General features: G+C 31.2%; 2 protein-coding genes across 2 annotated transcripts; one reads left to right on the top strand and one right to left on the bottom strand.

Moving 5' to 3' along the window:
• Nucleotides 1–4,275: 4,275 nt before the first annotated feature.
• Stim (stromal interaction molecule) lies at nt 4,276–10,888 on the bottom strand. The gene is made up of 11 exons (XM_018551599.1): nt 10,678–10,888; nt 10,429–10,568; nt 10,224–10,343; nt 9,977–10,089; nt 9,778–9,893; nt 9,530–9,699; nt 9,305–9,448; nt 9,059–9,226; nt 8,041–8,305; nt 7,850–7,927; nt 4,276–5,308 (listed from the first exon to the last, which is right to left on the bottom strand). Exons 1-11 carry the CDS (start codon nt 10,886–10,888, stop codon nt 4,743–4,745), a joined length of 2,091 nt encoding a protein of 696 aa, XP_018407101.1. The 3' UTR covers nt 4,276–4,742.
• A 1,357-nt stretch (nt 10,889–12,245) lies between these two features.
• On the top strand, nt 12,246–16,002 carry sax (type I BMP receptor saxophone). The gene is made up of 7 exons (XM_018551600.1): nt 12,246–12,322; nt 12,642–12,820; nt 12,918–13,149; nt 13,296–13,564; nt 14,713–15,353; nt 15,425–15,659; nt 15,776–16,002. The coding sequence occupies exons 1-7, from the start codon at nt 12,262–12,264 to the stop codon at nt 15,911–15,913; spliced, it is 1,755 nt and encodes a 584-aa protein (XP_018407102.1). The 5' UTR covers nt 12,246–12,261; the 3' UTR covers nt 15,914–16,002.
• Nucleotides 16,003–16,691: the final 689 nt, after the last annotated feature.

Here is a 16,691-nt window from a genome sequence, read left to right as displayed (position 1 = left end):
GTTTCTCATTTCTTCTATTCAATGTTATAATCTGTTTTAAATGAAAAATTTAACGAAGATTTAACGAGATATGTTTTCCTAATGGAATACCAACGAATATATGTCTAAACATTATTAAGAAATAATAGGCGAATTGATTTAATGAATGCAATCGTTTTTGCGACAAAACGTAATCAAATTTGTCGGACATCGAATCGACAGTGATTCATTTCGATTAATTGTATAAACGTCTAACGAAGTAGTCCGTCCGTTCGTATATATATGTATATGTATATGTACGTATATGTTATATATTTATACTTTTATGTTATAAGACTGATTATGAGTTTTTTTTAACTCTATACCATTTACATCAATCGTAGGTCAAAAAGTTTTAGCTACTAGTCTCAGCTAGTAGTCATTCGATAGTTGTTATATACATCAAACTTCTATATGCGTATAATATAATATATATACAATATATATATATATATATATATTGTATATATACGTATAAAATGATAATATATACAAACGTAATGAATTATATGACTTATAATGAATAAAAAAATTATTGCAACGGTTTTACCGTCCTAAGTATAAAGCTCATTCTACAATTATATAAGCATAGATGTAAATTGTGAAAATTAACTAATCAGAGTCAAATATTCTCCTTATATTTGACTGTAATTGACGAATTCTTACAACTACAACTACTTACAACTACGTTTACGCAATTGTAGAATAAGCTTTAGATTTTGAGCCAAATCGCAGTTTACCTCTTACGCAGTGTTTGAATGTTGTAATGGCAGGATGATGCTTATTTATATTGGCAGATTATATATTTTACTGTATGAATAGTATTGCGTTCATCGCTAGTAAGTGTAAACTCTGCGTATGTACATACACAGGCCATTACTTACATTTCAAAATATAAGTTTGCATAAACAAATTAAATGAATAACATCGAAAAGTTAATCAATAATTGTAAATTTTCTCGAGTGGTTTGATAGAAATAGTTGATGATAGCATGTGTGATGTTAAAATAAAATCAAATAAAACCTTTGTGAAATTAATCGATTAATGATAAGTATCTTTTTTTGTTGGTTTTGGCTTATGTTTTGGTCAATTGGCTGGAAGTAAAATAATAGAAACAAAATTATAAGTATAACGCAAATTATAAAATAAATTTCGTTAATTCATATACACAATTTTTTATGTAATTCTACATAATTATTCGTTTTATAAAGTAACATAATTATTTGTTTTATATTGTATATATGTTCGGTTATTAATTGTTTAACAAATTTAAACTTGATTCATTTATTTTTGTAAAAGTCACTTTCATATTCCAAGGAAGACGCGCTGTATTTGCGACATCATCGAGGACATCATAATATTATATCAAGAATATAATTTAAATATATTATCATTAAATTATCTATTTGTATATATTCAACTTTAACGAAGATTTGTACGTATCAAATCCTCATATATAACTTTATTCATACTGTTTTAATAAGTATATAATAAGGTCAGATCTATCATTCATTTCAAAAATAACATAGGGATACACATAGCCTTAGAAACTGTCCTTCATAAATAGATATAAATTCATTGTTTCAAAAATCTCTAAGGAAGAACATTTTGTGGAGAGCTAGCGACCATTTGTAGCAAACCTGACACGTTTCAGTCTTATATTTTTTTGCATATTTATTGTTTTTTACAATAATAAATAAAATTGATAATTCTTTGATTTAATTATAAATTTTGCAAAAGTGTGTGTGTTAACAAGTTTGACACTCGACACACTTATATTATAGATACAGTATTCCAAAGAATTATTTGTTATTATTATTCGTTAGTGTACAAGTGTATAATCAGAGTATCAAAGTTAAAAACTCACCAGCATATATTAGCAATCAAATATTATTTCGAACAAAATGAAAGCTTCGGTTTTTATCATTTTAAATGTTTCGAATTATACTAAAACTGAAATGTGTCAGTTTAGTCACAAAATTATAAACTTTTTACCAAAGTCACTCAAAACAATTTTGTTGTAAAAATCGTGCACTAACATATTTGAGCATACCACAAAGAAATAATCGGATTCAACACGACTCAAATAAACTAAAAACATTTTCTGCAAACGAATCTAACATATTGGGAGAAAGTTATATTATTATATTTACGCATTCATGCAAGCGTAAAATAAAAGTAATTTTTTAACAAATTACTAAAATTACAGAGTCCCAGCCTCGTTATGATGTAAGTCATCCTAAACCGTTTGATTCTGAGCTGAGTGCATATAACTGAAGGTAAAGTATAATGTTAAAGTACATCAATTATGTATACAATGATTACATTCTAATGGCATCATGATTTGAAGCAAAAACGTATGGAAAGAAACAAGATTTTGAAATTACTCTGAAACAATCTAAATTTACTGAAGATCTTGTATGATTGCATGGTTAATCTTTTAAAATTTATCTGATATACACATTCTTGCATAAAGATTTCTACATTTTGAAAATATAATTTGGGTCAGATGCCAATGTTGTCTGTTTTATTGTTTTATATATATATATATATATATATGCGTGTTTTATATATATATATATGTATGCGAGTGTATGTGTATATATATATATATGTGTGTGTGTGTGTATATATGTGTATGTATATATACACACACACACAGGATGAGGCATTTAAAGCAGATCAGATTTAAAGCTGAATAATTCGCATGTTTTTAACAATAGAATGAAAAGTATCAAACAAAAGTTGCTTGGGGCACATAATATGATGTCAATAATTGTTTTATAGGTGAAGGCGTAAAGGATAGCCAAAGGTAAAATCTGTTTTTTTTTTTAATGAAATGTTTTTTTTATTTACATTCTGATAGAGCATTTTAAGACGAATATAGTGACCTATAATTGAAGGTCATTCAAGATTACGCAAAGTCAATAACGGAAAATAATTGAATGAAAAATAAATTGTTTCAAGGCACTCTCTCTTCGAATAATTTCGTGTCTTCTCTGCTTATTGGTATATCGCTAATCATTTAAGTGTGTATCACGGTATGTAAATAAACATTAAATCACACATAGCATTATCCATATTTACTGATTAGTTTGAATTTATCCATCTTGCGAAATATATATAGATCACCATAGATGAAAATCATATCGATTTTTTTCGCTTTCGTATAACGCATTTCGCAAGATACGCACTTCGACCGATGGATAAATTCAAACTGATCAGTACATATGGATAATGCTATGTGCGATTCAATGTTATTTAAATACCGTGATACACTTGAACGATTAGCAGTATACCAACAAGCAGAGAAGACACGAAATTATTCGAAGAGTGCCTTGAAACAATTTATTTGTTTATTCAATTATTTTCCATTATTGACCTTGCGTAACCTTGAATGATCTTCAATTATAGGTCACTGTATTCGTCTTAAAATGCTCTATCAGAATGTAAATAGAAAAATATATCATTCGCTTTAAAAAAAAATAGATTTAACCTTTGTCTACCTTTACGCCTCCACTTACAAAACAATTATTAAGATCACATTATGTGCCCCTCGAAACCAAGCAATTTTTGTTTGATACTTTTCCTTCTATTGTTAAAAACAAACGAGTTATTCAGGTGATTTGTTTTAAATGCCACACCCTGTATATACACACATGTACACACACACAGGATATGATTGTACGAGATAAGGAAAGTCTTTTTGTTATAATTAATTATCTTAAGCGCGCGTTTGCGATAAATTCTTGCACGGACTTTTTAGAATCTATTTACAAATACATGTATAAAATTTGTATAATAACGTTTTCGCTTTGTCAAAGTGCCGAAGTAAATCACATATATTACTAGTATATACGGACGGTATGAGAATTAACGATAATTTTACAAAGATATCCTAGTTGTAATGTAGCTTTGCGTATCCCTTTATATATATCTATATGATATGATACGTAAAAGCAATTACAACAGACAAGAGTACTTTTGACCTCGAATTTGTGCCCAGCCCAGTACCTAGACGATTACTAAAACTACGGAATTATATCGCGATAAAAAAGATTATACTAACAATAATAATAATAATTATTATTATTACTAACGTTATCATGAAAAAATCTTACTTCATAAAAGTTTGCAGCTTGAAGAACATTTAGCATGCGTTCCAAGTTACGTATAAAGCGCATAATGTATTATTTTTTTCTTCATTATTTGGTAAACAACAAGGACAAATAATGCATCATGCGCTTCATACGTAAACCTACTTGGAACGTATCCTTAGTCTCCTAAAAAGTACATACCGAAAATATATGTTACCGTAATATTAAAACTTTTCAAATATTGCAATTCTAAAAATCTATTTATCTAGGTCGGATGTCTTCGGTGTATCCATTGACTCACGTTTCATTATTATTTTGCACATACGCAAGTTTGGCAAAGTAGAAGAGGAACACCGCGCTGGGGCAAAAACATCCTAAACAACGATTACATTTCCATGAGTTTATACGCGCGCAAAGGAACCAAAAAAAAAAGATAGAAAGAAAAAAGATAAGATAAAGAAAAACAGAGACCGAGAATGTATGTGTTTGTGTATGTACGTCACATGAATAATAATAGCTAACAATTAATAATTACTGATAAAATAATTCTTAAGTGCATGTCGCGGTTACAACTAATTGTAACGGATAGCAATTAAGTAACAAATAAGATTATGTGACTAGTGGGAATCACGTAATTTTAGTTTTGTTCTTCCTAAAGGCTGGAAATAGCTTCCTACGCCTTCGTTTAAGCTCATCGTTGTCGGCGGTAGAATTGGAATCGGTCGAAAGCGTTTCATCATCGACTGACATTACTGTAGGTAATTCCTTAAACAATTTTTTAGCGCCCGTCGTAATTGTAGTTGCAGTTGGAGTTGCCATTGTTGTTGTCATCGTCGTCATCGTTGTCGCTGCTGTCATTGTAGTCGTCAATGACATCGCAGCACGATAACTGGACCTATCCGAGACATCGAGGGAATTTTCCGAATACGACGTTTTCGGTAGAAACGACGAAACCTTATCTTCGTTGACCAATATGTTTGTGTCTTGGCTATAAGAACGTACAATGCTGGATTTTTCTTTGTACGACGCAGTCTTTCCGGAAGCTCCAACGGACTCTTCCGGTCCATCACCTAGCACAAAGTAGACGATCCCGTGTGTTTCTTTCTCCGTTTCGCTGCTCGAAGAATCAGAAAGTTCACTTCGACCACCGGGCGGCATTGATGACTCTTTCCATGCTGAATTCTCCAAAATACCTACGAATATGCCAAGCGTATGGTCCAAAATATAAATTCTTTTCTTTATTATTATTAAAAAAATAATAGTATTAATGAAAAAAGTGCAAGAAGTGAAAGCTTCAATTGGTATCAAATATACAATAAAAAATTGATTTTCTCGTGCATCGTTTTGACGTTAGAAATTTATACATAAAATTACGCTCGCGCAACATGGAAAATCTTTTTTTCACACTATCGGTTCCACATCAAAATACACGTAGTAATTTACACTTATTAAAATACGTATATATAATATATACGTATGTGTGTGTGTGTGTGTGTGTGTGTGTGTGTGTGTGTGTGTTATATATATTGTACAACTTGCACTACAGCCAAATGTGATTCATTGTTTAGTTGCATTTAGAATTTATATATATATATTATATATATATATATATATATAAACCATCATCAGTACATATATAAGTAATATAGATTTTCAACTTTGATCACAACTTATTCTCTCTCTTTCTCTCTCTCTCTTTTTGCAAAATAATTTTTTATTTGATTAGAGAGAAAGAAAGAGTTTCTTGCGTTAGTTAGTCCACTTTTCAAAATTTCTCTATCTAAACTACAAAAACAATGTTTATCATCATTGCAAAGTTGCAATCATCTGAAATAACAAGATTTAAAAATGATAAATTATAGTTTTAAATAATACGTATAAGCGTAACATTTGACTATCCATTATTTAATGTTATGTTAGCAATTTAATGTGCGCTAGGCTTTAAAATAAAAAACATGCAACAAGTTGGAGTGCTAAAGTTTAATAAGTAATATTATATAACAAATCCACATATTCATTTTCCCAAGCTCGTTTAAATTTATTAATAGTTTTTTTACTGAAAATTTCATACAGAAAAATAACGTCATTGTATTTTATAATCTTTAGGAGACAAAACTCGCTAACTCACTGTAATATAGATACATATATGAAATACATTTTAAGGCATCGGTTTTTTTTTAAATAAAGTAACTGTAGAACAATACATGGTTTATAAAATTATTTCAAGGGCAATTTATATCTTAACAGATAATCATTTATAACTAAATATTTTTGATCCCTGGAGAAGATGTCATATTTAACAACAAGACATACTTCAGATAAAGTACAAAGTTCTTTTAAATGTGCACACAATTCGACCAATGTTAATAAACTCGATCCTAAAAAATATCGTACATGTATATATACACATATCTTATTTACAAGTATAATGCCCATAATACATTGATTATCGACGGTTTTGATTCTCATAAAACGTCTTATATCAAGATTTATAGGAATTAAACAAATATATATCTTAACAAAAAGTTATTGTACATTTTTTTCGTGGTTTTTTTCTATAATACATATACACATAACAACTTTGCCCCATAATTGTAAAAGATCCGTATCTATGTACATTTATAAAACAGCATATTGTTACTATATACAAATTTATATTTTACTTCGTGTTGTATCAATGTAAATAACATTCTAATTGATAATTTTTCAATCAATAATTCTTGAGCTATTGTCATGTACATGTGCAGTCAGATCTAACACTAATGTCATAATAATTATGGACAAATAACTGGAATGTGAACATTTTTTAAAGAAAAATTGTATTCATCATATTCTTTTACGTAAATAGATTTCTTTTATAATTTATAAAAAATTTATATGATGAATAATTTTCTTTACAGCATTAAGTTATAATAAAAAATACTGTTGATGTTTGGTTGAAAGTTTTACCACTTACTATTAATAAAATCATTAAATATTATCAAATCACAAAAATTAAAATTATATCCTAAGATAAAATGTAGTCCCTAAAAATGATAAACATGCTAAAATAGCAGATTGTACATAAAACCAAATACATACATAGACACAGAAGCTTTTATAACTTCCATATTTTAAAAGCATTATTATATAAATTCAATATTATCTGTCTTAGCATCGTCTTGATATATCATCTTCTTTAGTTGACTAATTTTAACCAATTTATGAGTATTATTTATAAAATTAAACTTTACTTTCCGTCTCACACGTCACATATTCAAAATATATCGCTGTATTAGCATATATTGGCACAGTAATGGCATCATTTATTATTACTTGTATAATCTCTTACTTATTAGGTAACGTATGCAAAATTGGATTGCATTTGCATTCCTCATATGCATATATTAGCCATGTTATTATATAGTGGTTATGTACAACTAAGGCACATGATATTTCAACTTTAACAAATTAGAACTTTTATAATGTCACATATCTGTTATTGGTACAAAGTTATTAATACTACAAAAAATATTTTTTCTATTATTAAACATAAAATTCAACTCATTAGTAAATTATTGTCAAAAAGGATTCAGTACCATGTGGTCAATACATATATATGAACATGGCCAGAGACACTACCGCGTCTCCTGATACATGTATATATGCGATGTATAAAGAGGCCACAATGATAATAATAAAATGAGCATTGGTATATTAATCTAAGTACTCATTGGAATCCGTATCCTGCTTACCTGCAACTGCACTGACTGATGACGGTGTATAAACTGAACTTGCTTCATCATCTAAATCATCTTGGCTACTAAGTCGTCCTGTAATATATTATATACAAATCATTTAGATTTGACAAAATAAAAAACTTATTTTTCTGTTGCAACTAGAATCTGTAATACGGATTATTTTATTTTAATATGGAATTAAATACCTCTAAGTCCAAGACCTCTACCATTAGGTGTCCCTCTATATAAAATGGTCTCTAAATAATTTAAACCATTATTGTTAATTATATTGAAACCGCAAAGTAGTTCAATCTGTTTCCAACGATGTACTCTTTCTTTCAACTCATTTGTTACTTCATTCAATGCAGTTCTTGCTTCGACTATACTCTTATCAACTTCATCGATAGACTTCCCATGAGTCGAAACGAAGGCACCTACCAGACTGGAACGTTTTTTTCGTAATTTTTCGCACTATAACATAATAAATAAATTTCATTATCTTAATTGTGTATAATATGTTTAATCCATAGACTTATATAAAATTAGAGTCTTTCCTCTGTAACAAGGGGGGATGTGTGTGTGTGTGTGTGTGTGTGTGTGTGTGCGTGTGCGCGCGCGCGCGCGCGCACGCGCGCGTAATCATATACTTTGCACCATACTGAGAATTAGACATTAGCAACTCTGAACTTAAGAGGGCACTATTACATTCTTTTCTCCTTTACCGTTGACAAAAGCTTTTATTAGAGAATAATTTCTAACAATTAATAAATACTAATTATAAAAATAATAAAATCGCTTTGCATCATTTATAAAAAATATAACAAAATAACAATTTAAAACTATAAAAATCATTAAAAATACTGATTTAAGTTACCTTATGATACAGATAGATGATAACTTACTAGTAATTCACTGTACACATAAATAGTTTTGTCCCTCAAGTTTAGAGATACATACTAGAATCTAATTTTCAATATGGCAACATCCATACGCACGCACGCACGCACGCACGCACGCACAATGGTATCATTTCTTATCTCAGCATGGCTGAGTACAATATCTAATCAATAAATCAGTGGTGTATGTCCTCAATATAATTTATGTGTGTGCGCGCACATGCGTACATGTGTGTATATTCATACTAAGTTAATTGAGATAATGTAATATCAAATATTAAATTAATTGCATGATATGTGTGTGATATAAAAAGTTAGTTTTTTTTACCGCTTCACGTGCTTGTTGAAGCTGTTTTTCAGCTGCTATCTTCTTATTGGTATATCCTTTGTTCTCAATTTCATGAGTCAATTGTAGCCAGTGTTGCAATCCAGCTGGTGGTGACCAGCATCTATCTTCAAGTTCACCTTCAGCACGTTGTAATTCCAACTTCAACATCTGTAAAATACATAGATTGATAAGAATGTATTAATTTATGCATACATATATATAAAATAAACAAAGAATGACATTAACTTCGATTTCTGCTTTCAATTGTGATACTTCAAGATCTGAATACGAAGTATGTAATCCCAAACTTTCATCTTGCAAACGTTTTTCCAAATTTTGTTTTTCAGTAGCTGCACTTTCTTGTTCCATTCTTGCTCTTTCCAGTTCTTTCTGGAATTGAATTTAGGCAACACACCTTAATATTTACTTCTAATTTTGTTAAGATCAATATATATCTTCAAAAAAAAATACCTGCAAATTTTCCAATGCAAGTTCTGCTTTATGTAAACTTTCCATGTCCTTCATCATTCTATGAAGATGTTTTTGTGAATTTTTCTTTTGCTGATATGCATACCAGCATCCAATAAGTGCTCCAAATAATAATGTAACGAGTACCAAATCCTTGATGCTGTGTCCAGTATCTATTAATTATTACATTTTAGTATAGTTTTAGATTAGATATTAAATAAATAATATTAAAGCATAAGATCCCAATTTACCTTTAGGAGGACCAAAAAGAACAACATCCATTGCTTTTAGAGCAATTTTTTGCTTGTGAATAGGATCCTTGATACCCAAAACATTGCTAAGGTAATGCATATTGTTTACAGCTAATCTAAAATAAATGATTTTGTTTGAAGAAGTTTATATATTATATATAAAATCACATTATCTTTTATTAATTCAAACGAAACTTACCGAGGAAGTGTAGCACCAGTTACACGGTGCTGTATAAAAGTAGGAACATATTGAGGAAGCTCAACGTTAGAAGTTAACCATTCTGATGTTTGTTCTATAGTCCAATTATGAACCTAACGTGTAGAAATATCACAATATATATGCCATTATATCTCATACATATGTATAATAGAAAATGTCAATAAAAAATGTCTCAGTGCTGCTATCTACACAGTTTAAAAATTGACATAAACAGATATCGTCGTACTTCTGATCGCAACCAGGCTTCCCAGAGTTCTCGTACGCTAATATGCATATCATCATTGTGATGGAAAGCCCTTTGTCTTCGTTCATAACCAGCTTCATATTGTAGTTCTTCTCTTAAAAACTATCAAAGTAAAAAAGATATATACTTTGTAAGCAGTTTGTACAAATGTAAAAGCTACTTTCTAAAGTAATATAAATATGTTTACATCATCAGATTCAGATAAATCGACATTTCCATTGGCATCGTCATCCAATTGACTGTGGAGAGATTTTATAGCCTCTAAACCTAATCGATCATGAGAAGCCATAGTTATGCAAGCTAGGTCGTCATTACAGGTGTCTGTAGCTAAAACATGTCAATTAGACGCTATAAGGTATTTGTTCGCAAATAATAACATTTGTCGATGACACTTGTCCAATTATAAATAAATAATTTAAAAACAGCGGATTCTTACCAGATTCATGAGCCACCGCTTGGGCCAGTCCATTGGTAAGGGTGGCAGAGAAAGCTGCTATTTTGGAATGTGGAGTGCTCGAAGCACTAGTTTGGAAGGTTGGAGTAGAATCGAGAGCTCCACCGCTAGCCGTCACCGTGCCGAGGGACCAATATAACAGATGAATTCTCAGTAATAATATAAGCGCGTCAACGTTCACGAATGTTTGCATCTTAGGTTAGCACCAGCTACCCCCTGACACCCTCTCTACTCTTACAGTTCTCTCTTTCTCTCACTGTCTCTGCGCTCTCGTCTATCCCCGCGTGGATTAAACGGAGTCAATGGATCGAGACTCTCCGTCCTTACCTCCGATGCCGATTTGCGCTCGTCAATATATTGCAATATACATTCAAGGTTACGATTATCAGACTCGGACCGATGATATATCTCGACGAGCTCATAACAAGCGTAACCGATTACGAGTGCAACGGCTTCATAACTGTGTCACGCGCTAATATTATTAGCTCCATAAAGGTGGCCTCCGTTAATGTTCGAGTTACACGAAGACATACGAGTCAATTAAGTCAAATTAAGTACATACACAGTGCTACTGCTATCTCGAAATCAGATGTTTCCCGACGTTTTTTTATCCAAGGTTACTAATAGCGCTTCCGGAGAGGGCACGATTAAGATCAACCTTCATGAGTCCATTTTGGAAATCCTCTTTATTCGTAATTGTTATGCCTGTCGAGAGCAATGGCAAAAGATTTCTTCACTTTTCCCATTACATTTGATGCACGTATTAATTCGCTAACAATTTAATATCTATTGCAACGCAAATGCCTTTCGAGTGACAGAACAATTCATGAAAATTAAGCTCATCACTCGCGTAAAGTTCTCTATCATGATCGCGTTCAACAGACTCAACAGTTTTGCAACTGTTTTGTGATTCTTCGCTGAGATAGGACTATTCCTTTAGATCTAAAAGTATAATCCAATCAGAGAGACGAATTATAAAACGATAGCAAAACTGTTGCCAATGTTCGACCAATCAGATAATAACTATAATATCAGTCAGGTTTGATCCGATTGGTCCAATTTAGAGTCCCTATTATAGGGACTCTAGTCCAATTCCAGTCTCCTCCTATTTGCAAAATTGCAATCTTCAATGGATACACTTGCGTCGTGTCTAAATATTCGTGCATCATGACTCAAAATTATTGTGTCTGACATTTTAACATTTGTGTTTGATGTACGTGTAAGAGATTAAATATAAGTTTAAATAACGGATTAAACAATATTAAATGGTACGCTAGCTCACGCTAGCTAGGCTCACTCTTATTTAACAAGATGAGCACGCGACTCTATCATACGATGATCGGATGATATAGTTCGAGCTCTCGCATCGATGCTCCAGAAAACTATGTGTTGGACATAAATAAAGCCAACCCTCATTACTTGAATTATTTCCACGCTTTTGAGAATATCTCCCCGTGTCGTAAGAGAAAACTATGAGGATGATGAGTGCTATACGGAGGTCCCGAGAAATTCATTTTAATATAATTTTGCTTTGAATCGAGTAATCCAGTGTTTTGACGCGCAGAAATGGCGGATGCTATATTTATTACGCATGTCATACTCTTGTTGACACTCAGATTATGTTCAGGTATGAAAATGATAAACTACCGTAATTAATGTAAATACATATTTCTATCTTTGATAATTCATTTAGAGTCTGTGTCGCTTAATTCTGGTTAACAGACTAATAATGTTCCTATATCTCCTCCCCTCCCCTCCTTCATTATGATATATAATATCAAACTTTTTTATTACAATGTACATGTCCTTGAATTCAATCAATTTTTTTCAACAATTTTTTTAAAACTATTTTTATTAACACTTTATGCTAAACAATCATTTATGTCTATTTATATCTGCTTTTGCATTCTATTTGCGTATCATATATTATTTAATTAATTTTCTAGGTGAACAAGAGATTGCTCTGCAGGAACAAGATATTTCCTTTGACGATGAAAAATCAGATTCACCTGAACCTTTGGATCCAAATTTTGGTTTCAATACAAATGGTCAAAAACGTTTTAAATGTCATATATGTGAAGATTTCGAATGTGTGCAATCTAATGTCTGCAACAATGCAATCACTGTAAAAATTATTACACTCTTCTATCTAGTTTCCTTAAATTTACATACATTCTCTTTCATACCTACTATCTACAAATTAATACTTTTTTGCTCCAAAGTGTTGGAAGTCCAGGGTGAGAGAAGTCAATGGTAAAGAGTATGTTAGTCGTGGCTGTTATAAATCAGAAGAACATAAATTAATGATGTGTAATAAAGAAAATAGCCAAAATAATATAGAACATAAAAAAAGGAATGTTAGAGGGCTATCAGGTGGTGTTCAATACTCTGTGGAATGTTGTCAAGCAGATTTTTGTAACGTTGGACCATATCCCAAGTTGGAAGATTCAACCAGTGAGATATAATTTAAAATATTATATAATTAACTTTGAACAAAGTTAATACAAAAGATTTGTATAAAATTATGTAAAACTGAATTGCGTTATAAAATATGGTAGAATTTATTCCGAGTGATTTTTATGCTTTGATATTGTTTTTAGATACTAATAAGGAATATCATGTAATAAGATTAACATTTGTGATTCTTGGATTACTGAGTGGAATGCTCATTTTTGGAGGAATCGCACTTTGTCTATTTATACATCGAGTAAGAAGGAAACGACCTACGGTTCCACGTCGAAATAAGCTTATTCTAGACTCCGAAATTGAACCATCTATGTTGCATTTCTCCTTTTCTTCGCCTACATCATCCGCCACTTATCATTCACATGAGCTTAGAGCAACAGCTGCTGGTGATAGTATACTTAAAGTGCGTATCCTTATTTTCTTAACATAATATTAAGGCTTATTTTAACCGAGCAGTAAAAGTTTATTATATGTGTTATATAATATAGATAAAATCTCATTTTAATGACTATACGTACAATAATATAATTTTCAAACTTTTGACTTACAAAGTCTTCAGTGATGATAAATAATAACAATATATAACCTAATCAAAGTTATTTAATATACATAATACATAATTTATTGGGAGTACAAATTAATTCGGTCCGTTTTCCAAAAGATGATCGCCTCCAAAGACGAGTCATTTTTTCGAGATGGAATTCGAAAATTGCCTGAGAGATGGGAAAAGGTAGTAGCCAAAGAACTCTAATATATTGTTAATTTATATAGAAGATCTGTTGAATCAAATTTGACTTGAGTCTCTTTCGACATCAAACTATATCTATTTTATTAAAACTTGACACATTTATTGAATTTGATTTAACAGATCTTCTATATAAATTAACAATGTATTAGAAGAGTTCTTTAAATGGAGTTCTTAAATGAATAAAAATTGTAACTGAACCAGATTTTCGACAACAACAGTAAAATTTGGAAAACACGTATTTTTAAAAATTGGACCACCATGGACTTGTACTTTGATCTAATTTATATTTAAAAAAAAAACAGAAAAGATACGTACGTCAATATAGAGCGATCTTTATTTTATTTAAATTATGTATTATGTATATTAGATGACTTTGATTAGGTTATACATGTATTATTATTTATCATCACTGAAGAAGACTTTGTAAAGCTGCGTTCGGCAATGCAAATCTGAGGCGTCGGAGTGCTCTTTTTCTATAGTGCACGTGAATATGCTATAATATAAGAGCACTCCGACGCCTCAGATTTGCTATTATCGAACGCAGCATAAGTCAAAACGTTTGAAAATTATATTATTGTATGTATAGCCATTAAAATGAGATTTTATCAGGAGATGCGGTAGTGTCTCCGGCCATGTTCAATCTATATATATATCAACTTTTATTGCTCAGTTAAAATAAGCCTTAATATTAACTATATTGTCTTTCTATCATACGAGCCTAATATTCTTATTTTCTTATATTTATTATATAATATGCAATATAAGTACACTAGTTTATTAACTAGTATCAATTATTTTTATAGGAGTACTTAGATGGACGAAGTTTAACCAGTGGTTCTGGTTCTGGATTACCCTTGTTAGTACAAAGAACTTTAGCCAAGCAAGTAGCTTTAGTAGAGTGTCTCGGTAGTGGTAGCAGTGGAGGATTTGGCGGAGAAGTATGGAGAGGAGTTTGGCATGGTGAAAATGTAGCTGTAAAAATTTACTTCTCACGAGACGAAGCTGCATGGGCTCGAGAGACCGAGGTTTACTCTCAACTATTACCATCCAGACATGACAATATCTTAGGATATATCGGTAGTGATATGACCAGTAGAGCCAGTTGTACTCAACTCTGGTTGGTGGTGCAGTATCATCCTCTCGGTTCGCTTTTTGATCATCTCAATCGGTCGCCACATCCATTGACACCCCATCAAACGCTGAATATTTGTTTGAGTATTGCCAACGGTTTACTTTATCTGCACACGGAGATCCACGGAACCAAAGGAAAACCAGCTATGGCTCATCGTAATCTTAAATCGAAGAATATCCTTGTCAAAACCAATGGTGGTTGCGTAATTGCCGATTTTGCATTAGCAGCTACTCAAGATCGTCTCATAGCAGACAGAGTTGACTTACGACAAGGCACAAAACGCTACATGAGTCCGGAAATTCTTGAGCAAACGTTAGTTAATTGCTTTCTTTATGTGAAAATAAGTTGGTTGAATTTCAATGGTACTTATTTTACATTTCTAGGGTAAACGTCGAGTGTCTAGAGAGCTTTAAACGAGCTGATATCTACAGTTTAGGATTGATACTATGGGAAGTCTGTCGCAGATGCATAAGTAACGGCGTAGCCTTAGAATATGCAATGCCGTACAGTGAATGGTTACCAAACAGTAATCAAGAACCCTCCATAGAAGAAATGCGTAAATTGGTCTCATTTGACCAGCGAAGGCCGTCTCTTCCTAATAGGTCACATTCTGACCCGGTAAATTTTTTCTTACTTTTTTTATTACTTTTATCAAAATAAAACAATTAGATCAAGTTTGAATTTATCATTTATTACATCAGTATGAATAATGGAGTTGAATACTACTTTTGCAGACATTGGCTGGAATGGGAAAATTAATGCGAGAATGTTGGCATGGGAAACCAGCGGCCAGACTACCCATACTTAGAGTAAAGAAGACACTTGTTAAATTAGCAGCTAGTGATTCACGTGTTCATTTACCCCTTGACTGACCAGCGTTCATCTTACCTCTCTTTCATTCATCTATTTATTACTGCAGTTGCTACACCAACTTGTCATATATACACACACACACAAACACACGCACACATACGTACGTACGTACGCACGTATGTATGTATATATGTATGTATGTATGTATGTACGTACGTACGTATGTATGTATGTACATATGTATGTATGTATATTTGATCATCACATTCATGCATTATCAGATTGTTATATCATAAAGATAAAAAATATCGTATATTGACATATCCAAGTAACGATGGTAATAAGTTTGTTAACGTTTGGCATATGGATTTTATTGCTTTTTGTTCCACATTACTGTTATCTCATTCTGGAACAATAATAATAGCATTAAGTATATAATTTCATAACGTTGATTAAATCAGATAAAAAAATACTGTTGATTCAATAGTAAAGAAATTAGGTATTTTAATTATTCAAAATTATTTGTTAAAAGAATAGTTGTAAAGAGAATATAAATATTTTTCCTAATTTACTAAATTGTGAAAAAGCGAATAATATAGCAATATAATTTTTCTAATTGAGATTAATTTTAGTGATCAATATTTTCATTTAATGTAACAGACAGTTAACTAAGGCCCAGTTCAATTGCAACTTATTTCTCATCTCTTCAATTCTTGAATTGAAAAAAAAACGAATCAGTTAAACTTTAATTAAGAATCTAATTTTGAATTGTGGAACTGAGCTTAGAAGAAATTATAAAATCATTTTGAACATTTTTCTATGACTCGGTTTAGATTA

The sequence above is a fragment of the Cyphomyrmex costatus genome, unplaced genomic scaffold (assembly GCF_001594065.2).
Source record: "Cyphomyrmex costatus isolate MS0001 unplaced genomic scaffold, Ccosl1.0 scaffold1419, whole genome shotgun sequence".
Classification (NCBI taxonomy): domain Eukaryota; kingdom Metazoa; phylum Arthropoda; class Insecta; order Hymenoptera; family Formicidae; genus Cyphomyrmex; species Cyphomyrmex costatus.
Note: the sequence above shows the minus strand (reverse complement) of the source record. Positions and strands in the feature narration are given on the sequence as shown.

Excerpts from the sequence above, each read along its gene's own strand:
- Stim (XM_018551599.1), bottom strand. The coding sequence starts at position 10,888 with ATGCAAACATTCGTGAACGTTGACGCGCTTATATTATTACTGAGAATT. Across the intron at positions 10,569-10,677 it reads AGCGGTGGCTCATGAATCTG|CTACAGACACCTGTAATGAC; the intron begins GTAAGAATCCGC and ends GACATGTTTTAG. Across the intron at positions 9,700-9,777 it reads TCTTTTTGGTCCTCCTAAAG|ATACTGGACACAGCATCAAG; the intron begins GTAAATTGGGAT and ends AATAATTAATAG.
- sax (XM_018551600.1), top strand. The coding sequence starts at position 12,262 with ATGGCGGATGCTATATTTATTACGCATGTCATACTCTTGTTGACACTC. Across the intron at positions 13,150-13,295 it reads CAAGTTGGAAGATTCAACCA|ATACTAATAAGGAATATCAT; the intron begins GTGAGATATAAT and ends TATTGTTTTTAG. Across the intron at positions 13,565-14,712 it reads CTGGTGATAGTATACTTAAA|GAGTACTTAGATGGACGAAG; the intron begins GTGCGTATCCTT and ends TTATTTTTATAG.